The sequence below is a fragment of the Tinamus guttatus genome, unplaced genomic scaffold (assembly GCF_059628265.1).
Source record: "Tinamus guttatus ecotype Peru unplaced genomic scaffold, ASM5962826v1 Tinamus_guttatus_pri_ptg000033l, whole genome shotgun sequence".
NCBI classification, from domain to species: domain Eukaryota; kingdom Metazoa; phylum Chordata; class Aves; order Tinamiformes; family Tinamidae; genus Tinamus; species Tinamus guttatus.
In genome coordinates, this window is record NW_028288567.1 from 6,762,170 (window position 1) to 6,784,056 (window position 21,887).

A 21,887-nucleotide genomic window follows, 5' to 3' on the forward strand; every position below is an offset into this window, starting at 1 on the left:
AAGCCCCACATCTGCCTTTCCAGGGGCTCCGAGGGACTTGGTCCAGCCACTTTCCAAGGGAGAAGACAACCAAAGGGCTCCTGCCCCACTGTGCCCTGCCTGGGCCACCAGATGAAGCAGGGTGGCCCTCCCAAAACATGGCTGCATGGGAGACAAAACTGCGATTGGAGAAGCAGGTGCTCACGTAACCAAATCCACCCGCGCCGAGGGCCTGGTGCCTAGGTTTCCAGTTCAGCTTTTGTTCTGGCGGGTTAGCTATGTATTTACAAAAACAAAGGAAAAAAGGAAAAAAAAAGGAATAACCCTAAAAAATACAACAAAAACACCTTAAATAGGGAGAGTATAGGTTTAAAATCAGGAGGGCAAGGGTTGGAAAGTGTCTTGTAGTGCAGTTCAGAAGAGTCAGTTGAGGGGCAGTGTTCAGGGTAGCGGCAGAGTCGGACGCCCGGCTTTAATGCAAGTCTTCGCTCTGAGACAGCTCCGTTAGGATCTGGATGAGGTTGTCAAGCCCCCAGAGGTAGCCGTCCTCTCTGTTCCCCTCTACCCAGGGCACATTGTGCTGGAGAACTTGTCCCTCTGGAAGTGGCGTGGTTTTCCCAAAATCGATCATCCACACTTTTGCCTGCTCCTTTTTGTCATGGATGAAGAGGAGGGAGCTCCCAATTACCTGCAGGGAGAGGAGACTCATTAGTCTTGTTTCTGTTTTCCATTCAGTGCACCCATGCCCTCCTCAGCCAGCCTTCTCAAAGACCTTATCTACAACTGCATTTGCAATAGGTTATGCCAAGATTTTGCATGAGCAAAACTAAGATTTTTGCTTGTCAGCTGTGTTTGCACATGTAAATCCGGCATTTAAACTGCTTCATTTACTCATACAAATCCGAGCTTTTGGCATAAGAAAAGGTTTGTAAAAATGCGAGCATGAAAGAGAGAGATGTAGTTCCTGAGACCAAGTTGAGCTCCTTGGGGAGGGAAAGAGATGAATTGTCTCTGCCTTCATATTAAGGTTTTTCCACAGCTTGATTCCTTATGAATGATTGGTGCAATATACCCTCAGCAATCTTGCAGGCATCACCTCAGGAAGCAGTTATACTGTAAGCAAGTTACATGCAAAGCTTAGCCTTGAAACACCTTTCATTTGCACTCTGATGCCACCAGGCTTTAATGAACTCTGAGGACATGTGCTACAGAGACATACGCATGAGTTTTCTTTTTCATGAGTTACTCTGCTGCATCTGCTTTGAAGAGCTCTTTTGCTCTGCTTGGCCTCTGGGAAAATCCTGCAAGAGATACCGGCCTGTGCAAGCGCCCGGGAAGCCAACGGGGGCTTGTGTTTGGGTCTGAAAGTCAAAGCAGGGTTGAGGTTTCCTTCCTCTCACGGTATCACCGTGTCTTGCCTGGCTCTCTTTGTGGAGAGTCCTCACCAAACTGGCCAAGGAGAGCTCAGAAAAACTTGGGAGCTGTTTCCTCCTCAGTTCTTCTTACCTCGGTGCCTTGTGCTGTTACTGCTGGTGAAAGGTGAAGCGCATTGTTGTCTCTGATTCCACCAGAACTGGATATGTTCTTACAAATTCACATTTCTGAGGACTTTCCCTCATCATGCACTGGCAGAATATCCAAGGTGGAGAGATTTGTATTACTCCCCAGAAATGCTTATTTTTAGTTCTTCTTTTATAAGCTCTTACATCTCCCTGTTGGCCAGAAGAGGACATAGTAATTTTAGAGGAAGAGACTTCTACTGTCATTCTTCACTCTTCTGTCTACAACAGGTGAATTCTCCCACAGCGCCCTGGAGGAGTCCAGGGTGAGTGCAGGGACTTCTGCATAAATTCTAGGTTTCTTCTTGAAGCAGGACAAAAAGTTGAAGTTTCTTCAACATTTATCTGCATCTTCCAGTTGGGTTATGGTCCCACAGCTCTCATGGTGTCTCCCACAGCACCGTCAGAGGCAGAGCGATGCCTCTGAGAAGGTGAAGCTGCGTCTCCTGCTTCCTTGGGGTCAAGCTTTCCTATGAGGCTCTTCTTCCCACAGGACAACACATACCAAGGAAATGCAGTCTCATGTTTGGTTAAGTAGATGCAATATTATATTCAAATCAATACCATTGACACTATGTCAATGCTAAATCAATAAAGTTGTTTAATTAAATAATGGAGTGCCACAATTCCTCTTGAAATGGCCAGGAAGGGTGTGTTTCCTCTTCATTTTCCCATTCAAACTGAAATTTCACTGTAGAAAATCTTGTTTTCTTCAACTTTCCATAGGAAGAGTCTTGTCCAGCAAGCTCTATGCAGGCAGTTTGAAGACGATCAGCAGTTCATAGCTAACCTGAAGCCTTGTTTGAGTGCACTGAGCAACCGGCAGCCAAATGATACCTGACATTTGCATTCAGACAGGAATTTCTCTCAAGGAGACCCTTATGCAATGAGCATTTTCCCCAATCATTTGCAACCATAAACAGCCTGTGTAACTCCTATATTAGTTTCAATCCATATGAATGTTGGTTTTCATTAGATTTGAGTCCATGTCAGATGCACAAACATTACATCAGTCATCAGCCATACTTCCCTGTAAATACTAGATAAACACAGTTATGAAAATGCAGATATAAGAATAAAGTGCAGTTGTAGAAATTTATGGCTGCTGCCTTCAACCCCTCCTCTCTCCATGGATAAACTGAGATTAAACCATTCACGTTTACAAACAGAGCTGTCTAAATACCATGGCAGGAAGGAAATGTATTACCTCATGGCACTTAAAGAATGGGGATGTCTCCAAGGTAGCCCGGATACCCTTCAACCGGTTAAGGTAACTGTTCTGGAATTGCAAAGAAAAACAAGCTGTCAGTGCGGAAAGAAGCCTATGCAAGAAAAGCGCTGGACAGAGTAAACAAGAAAATCCTCTATCCCTGTATCCTGTCCCTGATAACGTGTGGAGAGATGCTGGGGACAAGTGCTCCATGGCCACCCCAGCAGGCCATTGGGAGGCCTGTGCCATTGGTGGCCTCCTGGCCTCCCTCCAGTAGCGTGTCCTGCCTCTTTGTGGACCCACTTTTCCTCTGTCCTCCTCAGCATCCCGGGAAGTCCTGGGACTTTCTATTTGCCATTTCTCAGGCTATGGCCAAAGAGAGGAGGACCCCGCAGGGCTGAGAGCTGGTGGGGTCAAGGCAGCCCCTTGCCACTGCCCCAACTCACCAGGATGTTGCGGTTTCCCTTGGTGAACTCTCGGAAGGCCTCGGTGACTTGCTCCTTTGTCCGCGTCTTCTTGAAGTCCCGGTTCACGGTGCCGTCCTCTTTCTGAAGGAGGAGGAGAGTGCCATGAGCGAGGGTGGAGCCCCCGGAGATGGGGCCCCCTTGTGCCCCCTTTCTGCACATCCAGGGCCAAATCCATCCCTTGGGTCAGGCCTTTTTCCCTGCAACAGGGCAGAGGCAGGGAGCCAGCTTGGCCCGGCCTTGCCGACAGCCCTTCCTGCAAGCCGGCAGAAAAGCAGCCAGGAAGCTGCACAAACTGCTCATGCTTTAGATTAGGAGAGAATCATCGAGAAGCTGAGGGATTTAGGGAGAATTAGAGCAATTAGATGCATTGGCTCCTAGAGGCAGCAGGAGGACTGATCCTGGGGCCAGCACCACCCAATGTGTTGCGGTCCAAGCGCTGCCTTCCCTCTCCCGAACACCCGTGACCCACATCACGCGGCAGGCGGCTTTTACTTCCTACCACAGTGTGTGCCGGCCTGTGGGGGAAAACAATTTCGTTTCATCACATTTTGCATTTCCAGTGTTTCACTTATGACCTGCTTTTGATGTAAGGGCCGCTGAACCAGGTCCTTGGGCCACAGACTGAGGAACACTGCTGGAGGAATATCCTCCCCTGCTGGTGGATGCATTGCACTGGATTATAAATATAAATGATCCCAATGATAGCAAACAAGCGGGGAGCAGCAACAGCATGCATGGGTCCCGGCTGACCCACTTGCTTTTTATACAGCCTGAGCTTTATACAGCCTGAGCTGATCTGTAGTCTGAAAGCCCCTTGGTCTGCAGACCAAGGCTGCAGACACATGAGTGGGTATTCTAGTGGAATCATGGCCTACTCTTGGAGGGGAAAAAACATCTGTGACCAAGAGAAGAACTGATGTCCAAAGGGTCCTGCAGGTATCCCCAGAAATCTGAGTGACAGTTTTGAGTAAAAGCACGGCCAGCACGGGCACAGCTGCTGCAGTGCCGCTTGTCGAGCAAGATGCTCAGACTGAAGTGAGAGAAGGAGCTCAAGTGCAGATAACATGAGCTAAATCTGGAGGTTAAACCCACAGCTGGGTACTTGCAGAAAACAGAGTTGGTTGTGTTTAACAGAGCTCAGACTTCACAGGGAGTTTATAAGCTCCGCTTCATGGGATGAAGCTGGTGAATTATCCTGAGAAGAGGTCTAAACACAGTGTAGTCACCATGCCCGTCTAACCGTGTGGGCCAACGTGCGCCTGAGCTGGGATTTGGGTCGATGCCTCAGCACAGCACAGCGGTGCTGAGAGCCTGCGCCTCGTCTGAGCCCTCGAGCTGGAGCAGAGCATGTTGCATTTCACTCCGAGGGACAGCGACCCAGGGGCTGATTTAAGATTGTGGCTAAGACTGCCCTCCTCTGCCTGGCGGTGCTGCAGTTTCACCGAGGCACTCGGCCGGGCACCTGGGTGCAAGGGCAGGGACCAGGGCGGGGCTGCAGCGCTGCTCTGTGCCATCTGCCCCCTCCAGCCTGCCGCGCTGTGAAACCCACCAGCACGCTCCACTCATTCTGGGCAGACGTGGCAGTTTCGCCAGGCTCCCTCCCAGGAGCCCTGGGGGACCAGGGGGATGTCCTGAGGTGTCACCGGTGTCGCCAGCAGCCTGCTCCGAGCAGGCCTGCGTTACCCGGTTCAGTCAGGAAGTATTGCCACTGCAGGTGCTGAGCAACCTCACCTTTATCCCCTCAATCCGGAAGCCCAGCGTGGCCGTGGAGCTAATGGTCTCCCTCCACTGCATGTAGCGGGGCTTGGTCACTGCCCGCAGCACGTTCTCCTCCTCTGTTGGGGCGTCGGGATCCACCTCGATCATCTTCTGGTACATGTCCTTCCGCAGGCTCGGCTTCTTCCTGGCCTTTATCAGCTCCTCCTCCAAGTAGGTCCTGCAAAGGACAAAGTGATTTTAAAGTTGCAGTGGCTCCATCACTTGTGTGCCTGGACACAGTGCAGGGCTTCACTCCTTAGTGCAGAAAATCGTCACCCACTAAATGCTGCCTCCGACATCGATCATCATGCACTCAGTAACAACTCCTGCAGCTCCCAAACCTGCCCTGGCTCAGCTCTGTGGGTGCCCAGGTCCTCTCTGAACAGCCTGGCAAGGCAGGAGCAGTGTCCCAGCAGAACGAGGTCCACAATACCCACCTGCCACCTACTTTCCCCAAATCCGAACTGCTCTTCACTTCCTGCTAGCCATGCCCAGCCATGCAGGGGCTGTCCCCTGTTCCTGGGGACCCCATCTCGTCTCTGAATGTGTCGTTACCCCCCACACCTCACAGAACATGCAAGGGAGGGAGACTGGGCAGACTACACAGGATGGGGTTCATCTATCTCCCACAGACTCACAAGGCAAGTGGGTGTCTTTGCGCAGAGAAGGCATTTGATGGCAGAGCAGAGAGCCCCAGGGCACTGTCCCCTCTTAGAAACAACACAGGTAAAAGCACTGGAGCTGGAGCTGAGCTCAGCAAACCCATGATTTTGGGGTGGGCAGTATAAAACAGAGGGTGCTTAGAAGAGCTATCTATCTTGCTGCTTGGAAAGCTTGGTTTCCTCCTCATGTGAAGGACAGACAACGTTTGCTTGCAGCTAGGACAGACAGCCTTTGCTTGCAGTTCGGTTCCCTCCAGGCTTTAGCCATCACCAGGGCCTGCCTGGCAAAGCTTCCTTTGGGAGGGCCCCCATGCCAAAGCCAGGTCAGGAAGGGAAAGAACAAATGTGCATCCCATCCTTCTGGCAGGGAGCAGCTGGCTAAGGGGATGGGGTTGATGTTTGTTCAGATGCTATTGGCTTCAGAGAGTCTTACCCAAGAAATATGTCTGCTTTGAGTATCAGATTTTACAGTCAAACACTGCTGCAAAAGACACTAACCTGACCCCCATTTTGCAGTCCATAACGCAGGGGGAGTCAAATTCAGCCAGCAAGTCTTCCATCTGGTTGTAGCGCTCCCCATCCTTTACAATGTCCCCGTGGTAGGCAGGGACGTAGGGCTTCAGCACGTCATTCATCAGGCGGTCCAGGCAGCGCTGCTCCGACTCGCAGTGCTTCTTCAGGATCCTGCCGTTGGCCGCTGCCTTGAAACTGCCTGCAGGGGACAAGGACAACGAGCACTCGCTCTGGGGGGGCAGTGACATGGTGCCTTCCCCAGTGAGGAAGGACAGACCACCACCACGGAAGTACCTGCAGATTGCACCTGCAGCCAAAGCAGCCCCCACTGATGGGGCCTTGCCTGGTGTAACAGGCTTGTGCTGCTGGAGTCACGTACAATGTCAAGGGTTTATGGCCAGCAATTGCACACCTCAAACAAGGACACGGCTGTAACCACCTTCGCCTAACGTAACGAGGGGGCTTTCCATGGCTCTGCCTGTGGTGGCTCTCACGCCCATGGGTGAGCTGCAAGGGCGCCAGGGTGTCACCCTTCACCTCTCGATGGCCCGTACCTGCATGTCCTGCCAGCTGGATCCAAGGGTACTTCTTCTTGAAGGACATCACAAATGGGGACCAGTGCACCATATTCTTGATCTTCCGCCATGATTTGCTCTAAGGAAAAAAAAAAATCATGAAGGTGAATGCGAAGCATTAAGCTTTTTCTCTCCACAGAGTCACTTGAGGGAACACATGGATGTTTTGGACAGGGGAGGAGACACCAGAGCCAGCGCAGGATGGAAGGCAAACAGAGAATTTGCTCTTTCCCACTGCCCTGTGCCAAGCTGGAGTCCCTGCGCCTTGATTCCAAATGCAGAGATCCCGAAAAGCTCTGCCGAGGTGGATGGCGTCCTGGCTCCATTCCAGCCGGTGGCTGCTGAGGGAGAGAGCCCAGCCACATGCACCGCCTCGTCCCACTCCCCGCGCGCCTCTGCGGGGGCAGCCTGGATGGTAGCCCATTTGCACAGGACGTTAGCCTGTTCCTGCAGACAACCACGGGAGGCCGACACTTCCCGCAATGCAGCACCGGAGCCGGGGGGCATCCCAGCCCCCGCACCGCGTGGGTTCGCTCACTGGCCTGGCCTGCTTGCTTTGGCAGTGGGGAGGTGGGGGCAGCTCCCCACCTGACAAGAGGATGAATGTTTTTATTTCCAAGGCGAGTGCCAGGACTTGTGCACTTTAGCTGTTCTTTGTTCTCCTTTTGGCAGCACGCAGTGGCCAAGGCGGGGCGGGAGGGTGTTCTCCTCCTTTTGTTTTTAAAATAGTAACATCGAGTTCTGACCGATCTCATTAAAAAGGAGGGGAAAAAAAGCCTCCAAGGCGGGTCGGCCTCCCAATGAATGTGACCCACCATGTCTAAATTAAGGAGAGGGAGTCCTCCTCCCCCGGCGCCATGCGGCTCGGCACTGTGCAGGGCCCACACTGGGAGCACGCCAAGGCAGTGCGTGGAGCTTGCAGCTACAGCCCCGGAGGACGTCAAAGCGCAGGGCTGCATTTGCAGGGGTGTCAGCCCAGGTTCGCGCCGGGGGGGCCCATCTCAGAGCCTGGTGTCCCGTTGGCGCCTGCTCCTGTGCTCAGCTCGTGCTCGTCCCCGCGCAAGGCTGCGGCGCGAGGCACCCGCAGCTTCTCTCTGCAAGCCACGTGCAGCAAACAGCAGCTCTGCGAGCGGCTGGCTGTGCCCCTGGCTATGCACTGTGCTGCTCACACACGGCAGTGCTGCTGCTGCTATTTACAGTAAAGAAACATGCCCCAACCCAGCCTGCGGAGGGCTGCACGGCAGTGCCTCCGGGCTCTGCTGTAACCATCGGCTTCTACTTGAAGGAGCTATTTAAATATGAGCACAGAAACATGGCTACGGCTGTACGTAAGTGCAGCTCCTCAAGACAAACAGTTTTTCAGCATGCCAGAAAAGCAGCTTGGCAGCGACTACTGCCGAGGGATGTTTCAGGCGAAGGGCTACACGCGCTTCCCCCCAGCCTGCAGTGCCCAGCAAGCTGGCAGCTATGCCGAAAGCAGCCGCTTCCAAACGTTCTGCACAACAGAGCCCAACTGAACCCTCAACCCCGCCGCAAGAGCATGTAACCTGTACAAGCAGGGACCATGCAGGTGGCATCTGCAGCCATTTGACACCTTTTATTCATAGTTTGTTTCAGCGCTAGCAAGTGCCGATGGATCGGCTGTTAAGCAGCAAATTATTTAGCGATGCTTAGTGAGGAGGGAGGCTGTTTGCACCCGTGCTCTGCCACGTGGGAACGAAGGTGAGCAACGGCAAAACCACCTCTAAATATTAATTTGGAAGCATTGTTTGAGCAGCCCGTGACTTTTCGAAGCCACTTGCCAGCTTTCCTGTGCTCATCTTGGCACGTGGTGCCTAGAGCAGGAGGTGGACGGGGGCCAGAGGAGTTAAGCACTCAGCACGAGCCACAAGTCACTGGGAGAGGAGGGCTGGGAAAACAGTTTTATCTGCTGCTTGTTTAACTTTACTTATCGGAAGCTGAAAGCAAACTCTGGGCTTTCCCCATCTGTCAATAGAGCTTCGTATGGAAAGAACAACATGTGGGAACTCGGTGCCAACCCAGAAGGTCAGAGGATATATTATGCGTAACTAGATTACACAAAAAATGTGGCTGATGAGCTCAGCAATCGCTGTGTGTTTTCCCTATAGCAGATGGCTTTCCTTTATGTCTGCTTTGGGGAGACGGGCCTCTCCGAGACTGCCTGTCCCCTCCCTTTCCCACTGTGGACTTTGGTGGAATTTTACTGGTGTTATTCCCTGCACACGGAGCTTTTCCCTTTCCATGCATGCCACCAGAGAGATATGCGGTAACTGATTTAATTTGCTGAAATTGTGTTTTCCTATGGTTTTACAGGACCAAATGTTCCTGGAAATAGCTAGAGCTGGACTCACACTTCAGTATTTTTTGTTAGCCGGTGCACAGAGTCAAAATCATCCAGCTGGGCCAGGGAAGGGCGAGAGAACTTCAGAGAAGATGCTGAAGATGCTCAGAAGGTGCTGAAGTAGCCTTGGGTCAGGAGGGACGGAGGAAAACGGAGAGGAGACGGCAGCGAGAGCCATCCCGTAGAGTCACCGCTCCATCGCTTCCACCGGCGCCAGGGCTTAGCCAGCAGCTGCTCATTGCTGGAGTCTCACCACAGGAGAGTCCCCTTTTCCTCCTGAGCGAGCAGGCGGCAGGAGTGCTCATGTGTGAGGTTCCCGCTGTGCCAGCCTGCTCAGAGGCCCCTGCGCGCACAGCCAAGGGAAAAGAGGCTGCTCAGTTTTCTCCTGGTCTTCAGCAAGCGGCCCGCGTTGCCCGAGTGACGATTGTTCCCCGCGCTGGGAAGAGCCCCGCGGGGCGGTGCACACAGAAGGCAGCCTTGTCCCTGAGCTGGCCGCCGTGCGGGGCGCCTGCAGGGAGTGGCAACGCTGCTGTCTCCGGAGCACGCTGGGTTTTGCAGCGCCCCTCGGCCCCACTGACGGATTTGCTTCCGCACTGCACAAGGGCGAGGGAACTTTTTTAGGAGGTCAATTCTTCCAGACAGGATTTCTGCTACTTCCCAAGGGCTCTGTTGCATTGAGGGACCCTAGTTACGTGCACTGTGTCTACGCCCTGTCTTGCGGAATCTTAGCCAGCCAGGATTTTGCATCCCATGGGAGAGAGGCCGCTCCATTTGGCTCAGGCAGGAACACCCTTTTCTCCAGTGGGACCAGGGCACAGCCCCGCCAAGACCAAGGATCTGGGGTAGATGGTCACAAGGACGAAGTTCTTGCCTGGCCTGCAGTCTACAAGAGACCAGCGCGCGTGACACAGGAGTGCGGATAAAGGACGCATGGAAGCCAGGAACATCTGCTTGGCTCATCAAAAATAATATTCCAGTGTATTGGAAAAAAAACAGGGAATTGTCGCAAACTCCCTCTTCCTGCTCCCGATGCAGCGAGAAGAATGAGGCGCAATGAGTGCGGAGCTGCAAGAAGCGGCTGCGCGGCCAGTCCTCCCTGCTCACAATAGAAGGAAACGCGGCGGCTGTGGGAGCTGCCAGAGCCCAGCACACCCAGAGCACATGCGAGCACCGGCAGCGTCATGCAGCGCATCCCACCTCGCGCATGGCGCGAGCCCAGAAGGATAGACACAAGGTCCGTTCCCGCGGCTCGTTATGGCAGAAATGAGAGGCACAGCCAAACTCCTCCGTCCCATTTGGCAAAGAGGGAAGAAGCCAAAATCGCCTCAGTGGGAGCAAAGGCGAAACCAGAGTTATGAGCTCGGAGGAAACCAAACCTCAGCCCTCTGCCTGCGCAGAGCATTTCTTCCTAATGAAGCGTGTTTATTTCAGCAGCTGAAAACTTCCTAAATCGCCTCAGTCGTGACTGACTTTCCAGTAAAGCTGGTTGAATTATTAATTGCAAGCATTGGAAAAGTTGAGCCTGCTTTCCTGAGTGGGAACTGATCCAGATCTCTGGAAATGCATTTGTTACTCATTAAGTACATACAAATTAGTTTTGTTAAGCAATTTTCAGCTTAGAGAGCATAAGGGAATAGTTCAGAAATGGCTTTTGGTGCTTCTTCCCCCGTAAGCAAATAGCTTTAAAATCCTGCAGATTAGAGAAGTACTTGCTGGTAGGCAAAACTAGGCCTGAGTGCCCTTATTCCTGCCCGGAGCCCAGAGGACCCATCTGTGCAATGCGCTTGTGTACAAGGCTGTGGGCAGTGGGGTCGAGCAGGCGCTGACCCAGCGGCCAGCTGAGAAACGCGACACATTGTGCAAAGATCTGATCCCGTGTCAGGGACCTCTGTCATCAGTCTTCATGGAGACTGCCGTGTTTCCATCCACACGCGCTTGATGTCTTCCTGAGTTCAGGACTCTTTCTGCCTCCCTGGCTTCAGGTGCCGCCCAGAGGCTGAGCGGGACAAATCGTAGGCAGAGGCTGCCCTGGGGCCGGCCATCGGTGCTAAACTGTGCTGGGTTTAGCACTTCTCAGTGCCAAGCTACTGGTGGGGGGAGGACCCTCCAGTCTTGCCAGCTCTGTCACTGTGAAGTCTGACTGGCTGTTAGCCACCACGTGCCATCTGTGAGCAGAAGACATGTCCTTTTCGACCCCAAGTGATGGAAGTTTCTAATAATTGTTTTCAGAGTCTGATTTCTTCCTCTCTGCTCCTGGGTGCAATTCAAGACAGCTCAAGTCTGTTCTTTTACCAGTGTGATGAAGTGACTCGTTACGCCTGCAGCTAATGCCCGCGCGATGCCGGACGCGAGAGGGTCCTGAGGGCCGGCGCGGGGATGTGCTGCCCCGGCTCCTGTTTACAGCTTTCCACGGAGTGCCGGCGGGAGGACGTGGTTCCTCTGCGGGGCTGCAGGGGAAACACTCATCTGAAACAGGAAAATGGAGCTTTCGACTGAGTGCTAATGATGAAAAATATCGGCTGCAACGACCAGGCGCACAGCGGGGAGCCGAGGGTCAGGGCGATGTTGAGGCGAGAGAGACCAGGCACACTCGGCCTTTATGAACGGACAGATGGAAAAGCAAATCGCTTCTCTTTTCTTCTTTTTAAAGTGAAAGAGCTAAACACTATGTCAAAGCGGCTGTTTCTGAGACGAGCGGCACGACACAGACGCAGTGTTTAGGTCTCCATGCCTGCCTCAGCGAGCAGCAGCCTCCCAGACAAGCTCCATGAGTGCGAGGCACCTTGGGCGCGCAGAAGCTATGGGCTAAAACACGCCCTCCCAGACAGGTTCTGCGCGGCACGAGGGGATGCCCTGAAGCCACTTTCCACTGGGAAGTGCCACAGGGAGCCCGTCACGAGCACGGGTGCAGCAGCAGCGCCAGGGGGAAGCGCACAGGGAAGAGCCGCGAGCACGGAGCAGCCGGCAGGAAGACTTAGTCACCTTCTCCCCTCAGCCCTTCTGCTGTTCACCTGCGCCAGCGGCATGGGAAGGACTCGGTCACCAGCTGTCCGACCTGCTTTGTCTTTTGTTCTTTGTTTGCTTGTTCAACTGGAAAAATAAATAAATAAATACAAAGGAGAAAGCCGGGCTTTTTCTTGGCTTTTTCTCGCAGAAGGGCAGGGGAAACCTCACTGCCTAAGCCAGTGATGCAGCTGGTTGCCCTCCGCTCCCTCAGACACACAGGCCACAGTCAAGGCTGCTTTAGCACATCAAAGGCTCAAGGAGTAATTGAGGAGACTCTTGCCAAAACCATGTTGCTCCAATGCATCTAGAAGAAGCCCTTGGATGGGGGTGACGCTGCAGCCTCTGGAGCCGGGAGAGCCCCTGGCACCACGCAGTGCCGGTGCTGGTACCTGTGGATACCGCTGCTCCAGGACTGCACGAGTGACTTGAGACACGGCGGGTCTCAGAGGACCCACCACTATGGAGCAACCCCTGTAGTCCCTTCTACTACAGTCCCGGGGCTGTTCTGTGCGGGTTTCGGAGGCTTCCTGTCACTCCAGCGACACCACAGAGCAGCAGAAATAGGTCTTTGCTTGTGGTGGCCGCGCAGCACAACAACCTTTCTTACCCTAAAAATAGGAAACACTGGGGCAGCCTAGAAGAAACCCCAGGTTTTCGCTGCAGCGCTAGAGGTGCCGCGGCCGGACGCTGCAGCCCAGCGTTTCCTCGGGCACCGCGGGGGCGGCGGGGGCGCCGCTTCCTCGCTATGCTGTGCCGTGCCGTGCCGTGCCGTGCTGCAGCAGGCGGGGGTTGCCGCGCCAGCTGCTGGCGCACGGGCCGCTGCACCCTCCATTTTTCCATGACACGGATGGAGCTTGCCGAATGCGATGAGGGAGCCATGGGGCAAGCCGGGCACTGCGCCCCAAGTGCCAGGCCTGGAGCACTGGCGCCGTCGCGGGGCTTACTGCCCGCACGCGGCAGCACTCACAGCGCACGGCGCATCTGCTATGCAAATGCTTTGGGTAAATCCTCTCTGTGCTCAATCACAAATGGGATTGAGTATGCAAAGCTGGTGCCTTTCCCAAACACCCCGCCAATGGCGACAGAGCTGACTGCTGCTGCTCCTCCTTGCGCACCTCCATCCCGCACTGGGACCGGGATCCCCAGCACCGACAGGGCGAGCTTGAGCCCCACGTCAGGCTTAAGCATCCCACAAGAGGTGAAACTGGGTTTGAGAATGTGAGCTTCGGTGCCCAGGCACTAGCGTGACAGCAGAACTAACCTCCTTCCTGAATCACCCTGAAGATTTCACCTTGGCCCCTTACTTGACCCAGTGAATGGCAGCACCGCTTGGCCTTCTTCTGTGGGGTTGTGTCTGGGAACAGGCACCAGCAGATGCGGGGTGAGCTATTTTCTTCAGCTTATAAATAACTGCAAGTGTTTTTGATAGTTGCAGTCTCTGGCCCGGCACGGAGAAGCATAGGTGCCAGAAACGGTGTCTTGCTAATGAACTAAGGCATTAAAATAGCCAGTGTGTTAGAAGTACTGATGAAAATGCCCTGATTCCTACCTGCGAAGTGACTGTTACTGGCGGGGAGTGACGCGGCAGATGAGCAGGGAGCGATGCCCAGGCAGTGGCTGCGCATCCCTGAGCACAGCTAGATTTTATGGGGGGGAATTCTTTTCGCTGCAGGGAGACCCAGGTACCCAAAGGGTCACCTAAAGCACGGGGAAACAGTGGCCACGGGTGGGAGGGCCTCTCCTGAGTCCCAAGGAGAGGAAGAGAAGTATGAGGATGACTGAGGATGGGGGCAAAATCCCAGGGGAAGCTTAAGGCGTGTTTCAGCTACAGAGTAATAAGAGCTGGAATTTGGGATTAGCAGCGCTGAATGCACTCTCGTTTTCCAGCCCAGGTAAAAAGCCTGGCAGAGCCGGGCCTGGTGATGCCCCAGCCAAAACTCGTGAATGTGCCCGGTGCCACACGGGCCGTCTGCGGCCGCCGAGTGCAGCCCAGGCGGCCTCGGCCCCGCTCAGCGAGCAGCCGGCGCGTGCGGCGCTATCGCTTTGGCACCCGCGCGCCTGCCTTGGCAAGGTGGCCCGCAGCTAAACTTTTCCACTGAGACGGGTAAACAAAGACTTTGCTTTTCCCCCTCCCGCAACAAAGCTTAGCCCAGGGAGTCACATGGAGGCAGCCTGCGTCCAGCGTGTGCATCCAATGCGTCCATGGCTCCTGGTGGCAGATGCCCAAGAGAAACCTGACATGGGAGCTGGCCCTGCCCTGGGAAACCCGATGGGCAGACGGAGCCACGCTGACAGGATCCTGTCCTTGCACACGTGGGCCCAGCCTGGCTCCTGGTGGAAGTGTGTCCCGCGCCCACTGTACTCGTTGTGGCGAACACATTGCTGGGGAGGCCTCTGGACAGCCTGGCCCTCCAGCCCGCTGAGCTCCGTTGTGCCGGCAAGCCATGCGCTGTCTGCCCTGGAGGCAGCGAAACAGGGATTTACTGACAGTCGTTTTCAGCTACTAGAGCAATAAATCTGCTCGAGGGTCAGCCAAAATGCCAGAGAAAAGAATTCAAAATGAGGGAAAAAGGGGGGGAAAAAAGAAAGGTATTATTAGACTTAAGTATTTTCCAGCACTGCTTAGAGACACAGCAGCGATCAACCAAAATCCCTGGTCCTTGAAGCCAGGCTTCCTTGCCGTGCACTGATCTTTCCTCGTTTCCAAATTCTGGGAAGCAGTTTATCCTAAGCCCTCCATGATGGCCGCGAGCGCAGCGCGTCCCTGCCCCCTCTCAAGCGAGGACAGGCGGAGGCCAAGGGGAGGCAGCTGGGAGGACGCAGGACACAGCGCAGGCCACTGGCTCAGCCGCTGGCTTGCGGGTGCCTCGCTGGCTCTGCCCTGCTGCTGGCACTGCCCGGCCAACAGTGCTTTGCTTGCTTTAAGGAATCCTGGAAAATGTTTTCAGTTAACTCCTGTGGCACTGCAGTCCGTCTTCTTCCCCTGCCTCCCTGGTGGGCTTCACAGACGGGGAAGCCTTGGCTGGAGCTCTGTGAATAATCACATTTCCCATGGAGTGGGGAGCCACTGCCGCAGTTGGATCCCTGCACTGGACTCCTCTTGCAAGCCCTCGTGTTGCAACAAGCCGTGGCTGCTTGGCTGGAGGCAGCAGCAGGCGAGTCAGGAAGTCTCTCTGTGCCCATAGTTTCTGAAGGAAACAAGCTGTCAGGTCTGCAGAGCTGGAGCTGAGAGCTACCAGTGGTGCCGCGATCCGCAGGCGCGCAGCCCGTTCCTGCCGGGCACCCACATCCTGGGATAGATGGTTACTTTCCCCGTGTTGAGCAGGAATGTGTTTCATCCGGCATGGCCTGGCCCTGCCACCCCATTTGGGCAGCTGCTACTGGAGCAGCCAGCCCGCTCAGCCAGTGCTCTCTGTACCTAGGGAATAGGCAGCTGCAGAGCTCAGGGCTAGAAAATCAGCTCCTTCGTGGCGAGCATTCCCAGCTTTAATCCCTGCCAGACCAGCCAGCGCTCGTGTCACGGCATGCAAGGGTCTGTGCAGCTTTCTGTGCTCGGCACCCAGCTCTCCTCACCTGTGTGCATCTGGTGCCCAGTGCCCAGCACCGCCCACACACGGGCAGAGCCCCAGCGCGGCAGGGACTGCGCCTGCCACCGTCCCCACTCCTCGCACCATGACTTGCCTGAGTGACCACTAACCAGCACCACAGGTACACCCAGCTACACATATGCACCAAACCCTGAGTTAGGAGCGTGCGGGAGGTGAGCACTCCTGAGGCAGGGGCAAAGCTCCCTCTTTGGAGTTGAGCTGAAACACGATTGCAGAAGTGAGATCAGCGCCAGGAGCAGGGCAGCAGCCTTGCGAACCGCGGGCTCCCGTCGGGTGGGTGGGCAGCCCCGGGGCCACTGAGGGAGCAGCCAGTGCAGCCACACCCTGTGCAAGACGTGTTGAGGAGGCACGGGATGCGGTGCCACGCCGGCACGTCCAATGCCACTTTGCACACACAAGGCAGGGCGAGAGGTTCGTACTCACGTTTGCGCTGCTTGTGGAGCGCGCGCGAAGTGGAGGCTCATAGCAACGACGCAGCTGAGGCGACAGGAGGAATCAGCCCCACTTGCCTTGGGCTTCTGCTCAGCCCTGACGGCGGCCGCGCTTCTCGTTTGCCGATGTCAGAGCGGCTGACTCAATGGGAACAACCCCCCAGGGAAAGGCTCTCTTGAAATATCTGTTCCTATTATTTACTCTGTGGCTTAAGCAGGCAGCTCTGTGGAAAATCAGCGAGCACCTCCTCTCCCTGCTTACCAAAAATAAGGTCGCTGCCGCTGATTCATTCACAGAGAGTTTCCCAGGAGCCAGACGGCTGCAGTGAAGCAAGGGAACCCCAGCCTGTGCCATCCCACGGCTGTCAGCACTGGGAGCACGCGTGTTGAGGACTCGAACCTCAAGGCACGGGCTCTTTTTCATGACTCTCTTGCAGGCCCAGAGCACCTCCGTTAGCACGGCCTCTGCGTGGCAAGAGGGGCGCTGCACATCCTCATCGCATGCATCTGCACGAGATGTGCTAGCAGGCACGGAGCCCGGCCTAGGAAATGTCGAATTTTGGCTTCATTATTCCAGCCTGATGCAAAGCTTCCTTTGAACTTTGGGCTCTTCTTTTCAGCACTGAGAGGGAACATCTGCTATTGTGATGGGCTCCAGGGGAAATGTTGCAGGAGCAACACGGCAAAGAGCCATTTGGCACAACCACATCTCCAACTGATAGCACAGCCATACTAAATTAAGCTCTTTTCAATACACGAGGAACAGGAAAGGCAGAGGGCCCCAGCCTCTAAAGAACTCAGGCTTGATACTAGTGCTTTGCCTGAGTGACATTTCTTCAAAAAAGCAGCAGCTAGTAAAAAGTCTGGTCCCCCAAGTCACCTCAGTCCAAGTTCGGTTATGTTCTTTCAGTCTTAGGCTGTGTTTGCTTTTTGTTAAGCAATGCAGACTTGCCCCCCCAGCAGGAACTCCGAAGCTGTGTGAGCAGCTACACAGGCAGCGCCTTCAAGCGGCTGCTTCTGGCCACCAAGCGTCAGCTGATTTCCCACTCTGGGCTGCGAACAGCCAGGTACCTAATGAATCCCAGACTCACAGCCCATCCGGGGCAGGGACAGTGCGGCACATGGACTCCACAAGGCACTAGGCAGGGGTTGTAAAGCCTCCTTCCCCCACCCCACAGGTGATCGGGAGGTGCTTATGAACCACCGCTGCCAGGATCAACAGGCAGAGCGCCTGCCATGCTCCTCCGCTGGCATCTCTGGTACTGTCTGCCCTGCACACCAGGACACATTGGTCCCGGCAGCCAAATTCCCTTCCTTTTTCACTCTATTCACCCTTGCCACATCATTTATCCCTGCTTAACCCCAAATCCCGTCACCACTCGCTCCGTGGCAGTGTCACTGATAGCAAAAATCGCTCTGCAGCCAGTAAAACCTCTGAAGGGTGGCAGGTCTGCGTGCACATCTCTATGGGGGCACAAGCGGGACAAGCAAAAATAAAACCAGTGCCAAAGCCTAGCAGGAGACGGTCAAATAGGGATATGTGATGCCTTTTGTGATGGATGGCTTTTTTTTACAGTGAGATTAGGTCAAATGAGGCAAGGGGCTTAGTTCCCTTGCCCGTGAGAATGTGCGCTGCGCCTGCCGCAGCCTGTCGCCTGCCAGGTGCTCCATTCACCCCCGTGTCCCCCTTCTCCCGCAGCATCTCGGCATCCTCAAGCTCCCGTCCCTTCCCATCCTGCCTGCAGAGCTGCCTACCTGCGAGAGGAGCTCCCACAGCCGCTGCAGCCCGCCATGATTGCCGCCTCTCCTCGGGGCCCCTTGCATGGCACCCCGGCTCGCAGCAGTGTGTCCCTCAGCAGCTGGCAGCAGCCCCGGCCACGGGGCGCTCCGCAAGAGCTGGTGCCCGCAGCTACCTCCTGCCCTGCCTCATGTTTCGTGCTCCGGGCTCGGAAAGCAGGTCCCTGCTGTGCCCAGCAGGCTTTATAGCTCTCAGGTGGCAATTCCTTAAGCTATCAGCAGTTCTCCCAGAGGCTTCCCGGATCTTCTGTGCAAGGCTAATGCCATAAATCAACGGGATTGCTTAGTCACCTCTGTTTGTCCAGCCCGTGCCAAGGCAGGTCTGTTATTTCACAGCATGTACCGTACAAAGTAGCCAGTTCCTGTACATTGGATGCCCCACTGCAAACTGAATTGCATATTGTTTTCTACATTGTCTTGTTTTCTGACGGACAAGGAGAAAGATCATAAATAAGGGAAAAAATAAGGAGTTGAGAAGTCATGGTAAAGGCTGGTGGGAGGTGTCCGACCGAGAGCCGTGTGTGTTACAGAGACCAGGGCGTGAGCCCGAGAGCTGAGGAGCAAGGAAGAAGGAGGTCTAACCTGGGCTTCTATCCTTGGCTCCTGCATATCTAATATCCTGGTAGCTCCTGGGCTATCCAGGCACTAGATAGGCTCGCCAAAGCCCCTGTCTTTCCCACGGGGACATTAATCTGCAGCACTGTCTGGCCCGGAGGTCTGAGACCCCGAGGGCAGCATGTGTGGGGCTGGAGCACAGCCCAAATTGATACATGATCTTCACCCCCACCTGCCTCAAACAGAGCTCCGAAGGGCCGTGGGTAAAGTCAGCGAGTCTCCTGCAAGCAGAACTATTGGCAGGCCCACGTCGAGGGCGGCCGGGTGGGCGGCTGGCTTGTAGCTTCGTGGCTGCCTCACGCACGCAGAGCGCGGCAGAGCAGGACGGCCTCCCCGGCACCGCGGTCATGGTGCGGCCTGAGCTGCCCCGGCCTGCACACGACACCTGGGCAAACAAATGACACCCATCCATTTTCCACTGGAAAGGCTTCTACCTCACTTCTCCTGGACATATTGATTGCATGATGTGTTTGATTTGTGCGGGCTGTACAGATGGAGCACTTAAAGCCCTGGAAGGCCCGTGGCAGAGGGGAGGGGTAATGAGGAAAGCATGCGTAGCAATGCCATGATAGTGTTTAAGGTAAACAGGAATCAGGGCCTGCTTATGCTACATCCTGTGCAATAAAAAAGATGATCCACTGCCACATCCTATAGCATAAACACAAAACCCCTCACAAAACCTTAGGGATTCCAGAAGCAAAGAAACCTTCTGCATCCCAGGAACGCAGCTGCCTCTGGCAGCTCCAGGTAGAAGGGCCTGGCGGGAGATGACAAACCACTTCAGCTGAAGGACAGGGCCTTCATGAGGAGGCTGCAGAGAGCCCTCGGGAGGCAGCCCAGGGAACCAGCACGCTGCCGGTGAGGCTACGGATCTGATGCATGGATTCGAGAAGGTTTCTGCGTCTTCGCAGAAGGAGGAAGCTGGGTGCCATAGGGACAAGGGTGAAAGCAGAGGGTGCCAAGAGCCGAGGGTTTGCCACGGGCTGCGGGTTTGGTATCCAGCTTCCTCCAGGGGATGAAGCCACAGAGATCTCAGCTGCCTCACTCGGGGCTTGGCAATGAGGGCATGCACACGCTCTGGCCTGGCTCGTCTGTCCTCACAAGGGGGGTTTTGTGCTCTGTTTTGGTGGTGAGAGCCACAGAGATGCTGCGGGCCTAAAGATCTTCTTGCTCTCCCCTTAAACAGCTTGTTTCACTTCTGACATCAGAATTAGAGAAACTGAGGATGCTCGTCAGGTTTGTGAAACTAAAAGCAAAAGCAACTGGACTAAAGCCTAAAATCCCATTTTATTTTTTTACTGTCCTTATTCAGACAAAACAAAACAAAGCAAAAAACTACCTTCACCAAAACTCCAGTGATGGCTTTGCTTCCCAGTAAGGATGGAAGGAAAACTGACAGTCTGGACATCCTGTGTCCATCTACACCCTGCACCAAGGCACAAAGGCCGTGGGCTACCCACAGTTCCCTCCTTCTCAAATGAGCTCGTCCTCCTGGTTCTGGGGCGCACTCCTGTGACATGAGGCGAGGCTGGGGCTTGGGGTTGTCTGTGTTTATGTGTGTGCTCATGCTTTCCAGCTCCTCCTCGTGGCACTTACTTACAGTTAACCTTGCTGAAGTGTGAGGCTTCTTCCGCCTGCACATGGCTGAACCTCAGGTCAGTCAAAACGGGCTGCAAGTGAAATGCAAATCTGGAGAGGAAACCCGTATGCCCCAGTTTGAGGGCTGCACAGAGCTGCTTTTATGAGTGCTAACCTAACCTGCTTGTCTTGGCAAGCCGCCAGCAGAAGGAGGAAACATATTGCTGAACCTCTTGCATGAGAGGACAAGGACTCCCCTCAATGTGAAGTGATGCACATCTCTGCTGCCACACAACACTACAACATCTGCTGTTGGACCCAGCCTCACTTCTGGGCTCCTTTGATATCTATTTTGGAACATGATGCTTGGAAAATGAGGGGAGGCAAGGATCCTCTGCTAGCCAAGCTATGGATTATAGGACTAATCGCTGCAAGGAGCTGAATGCATCCGGCGTAGCATCGTCCAGAGGAGCTTGTTGACTATCCAAATCAAGAGAAAAGTGGTGAGGAACAGCAGTGCACATATGGATCTCAAAATACAGATGTGGTCCCAGCAACGCCTTCTCTTGCCTAGGATAAACAGTGATGTGTGTTGGTCCCCGGGACTCCTCGATGCTACAGCAGGAGCTGCCAGGTGACTCTACCACTCGGTACTTCCAGCTTATCAGCTCCCTAGTCTGGTGCCGCTGCATCGAGCAAACCCTCAAAATGTCTCATGCATGAACACCTACCTCTAGCATCAGGCTCTGACCTGAAAATCCCACTTTTTTTTCAGGTCATGCAAGTAGACCACCCTGGGATAGGTGGATCTGAAACTGGTATTTACAGGTCCACGACGTCATTGGCACAGTTCGCTCACAAAAGCATATGAGGGGCTAAGATCTTAAAAAGCCTACTGATGTTCCTCAGAACCTGCATTAAAAAATCCAAGCTCTTGGTCTGCCAAGGTGCTGAGTGTGGTCACCGCAGACCCCATTGGGACAGTCCTCATAACTATTTCCACTGAAGCTCCCCCACAGATACAATCACAATTAAGGATGCATAAATAATGTTTGGGGTCTACTTCTTGTTGCTTAAAAAGCATGGTTTAAAAATACCCACTCCCCTCCGTGCAGGCATGGAGCTCAGCTGCGTGCTTTGAAACAGGCGCCACGTCACCTTGTTTTTCCGCGTTTCTCTCACTCTCTGCTGTGACGGAGCATCATGAGCCACACGACTGCTCGAGCCCGGGCTGCAGGAAGAGGGAGGAGCCCTGCGAACGAGGCGCTGCCGCTTGCCCTTCACGCCAGCGCTGGGGTCGGCGGCTGGGTCCTCCCCAGCCTGAACGCAAGAACGTTTGCTGCTGTGAAGGAAGCCAAGGGCATCTGCACCGGGGAGGGCATGGCAGTGCAAGACGCCTGGCAATGCCGCAGTGATGGCGCTTGTGCCGCTGCAAGTCCTGCACAGTGTCTCCAGGGGCTTGCACCTCCTCTCCCAGCTCAGGTCCATAGCTTGTGAGGTTGGGTCCAGTGCACCTAAAAGTCTCAGCCCATACCCTCAGGGGCAGATTTAACAGAAAACCAGGGCAACGCTCTTATCCGGCCTTTTGGCTCTGCCAGCTTGCGGGGCGCAGGCCACAGGCACAGCGGAGCCGGTGCCATGGCACACTGTCCTCCAGCCCAGCCCTGCCTCGTGCTGTGAGGGGAGCCTGATGGTCGCCCTTGCGCTCAGGCTGGCCCTGAGAGTGCCTGAGGCAGAGCCCTGAGGTGTCAGCAGCGCCTGCCTAGA

At 54.7% G+C, this 21,887-nt stretch overlaps 1 protein-coding gene across 1 annotated transcript in view; it reads right to left on the reverse strand.

Annotated features, from left to right (window-relative positions):
• Positions 1-310: 310 nt before the first annotated feature.
• ITPKB (inositol-trisphosphate 3-kinase B) overlaps positions 311-21,887 on the reverse strand; it is a 34,645-nt gene continuing 13,068 nt past the window's right edge. The window contains exons 2-7 of the mRNA XM_010226543.2: positions 6,703-6,802; positions 6,134-6,347; positions 4,947-5,151; positions 3,195-3,296; positions 2,746-2,817; positions 311-667 (exon numbers count right to left, since the gene is read on the reverse strand). Of these exons, the coding sequence (XP_010224845.2) occupies positions 452-667; positions 2,746-2,817; positions 3,195-3,296; positions 4,947-5,151; positions 6,134-6,347; positions 6,703-6,802 (909 nt within the window). The 3' untranslated portion in view covers positions 311-451. The remainder of the gene's footprint in view (positions 668-2,745; positions 2,818-3,194; positions 3,297-4,946; positions 5,152-6,133; positions 6,348-6,702; positions 6,803-21,887) is intronic.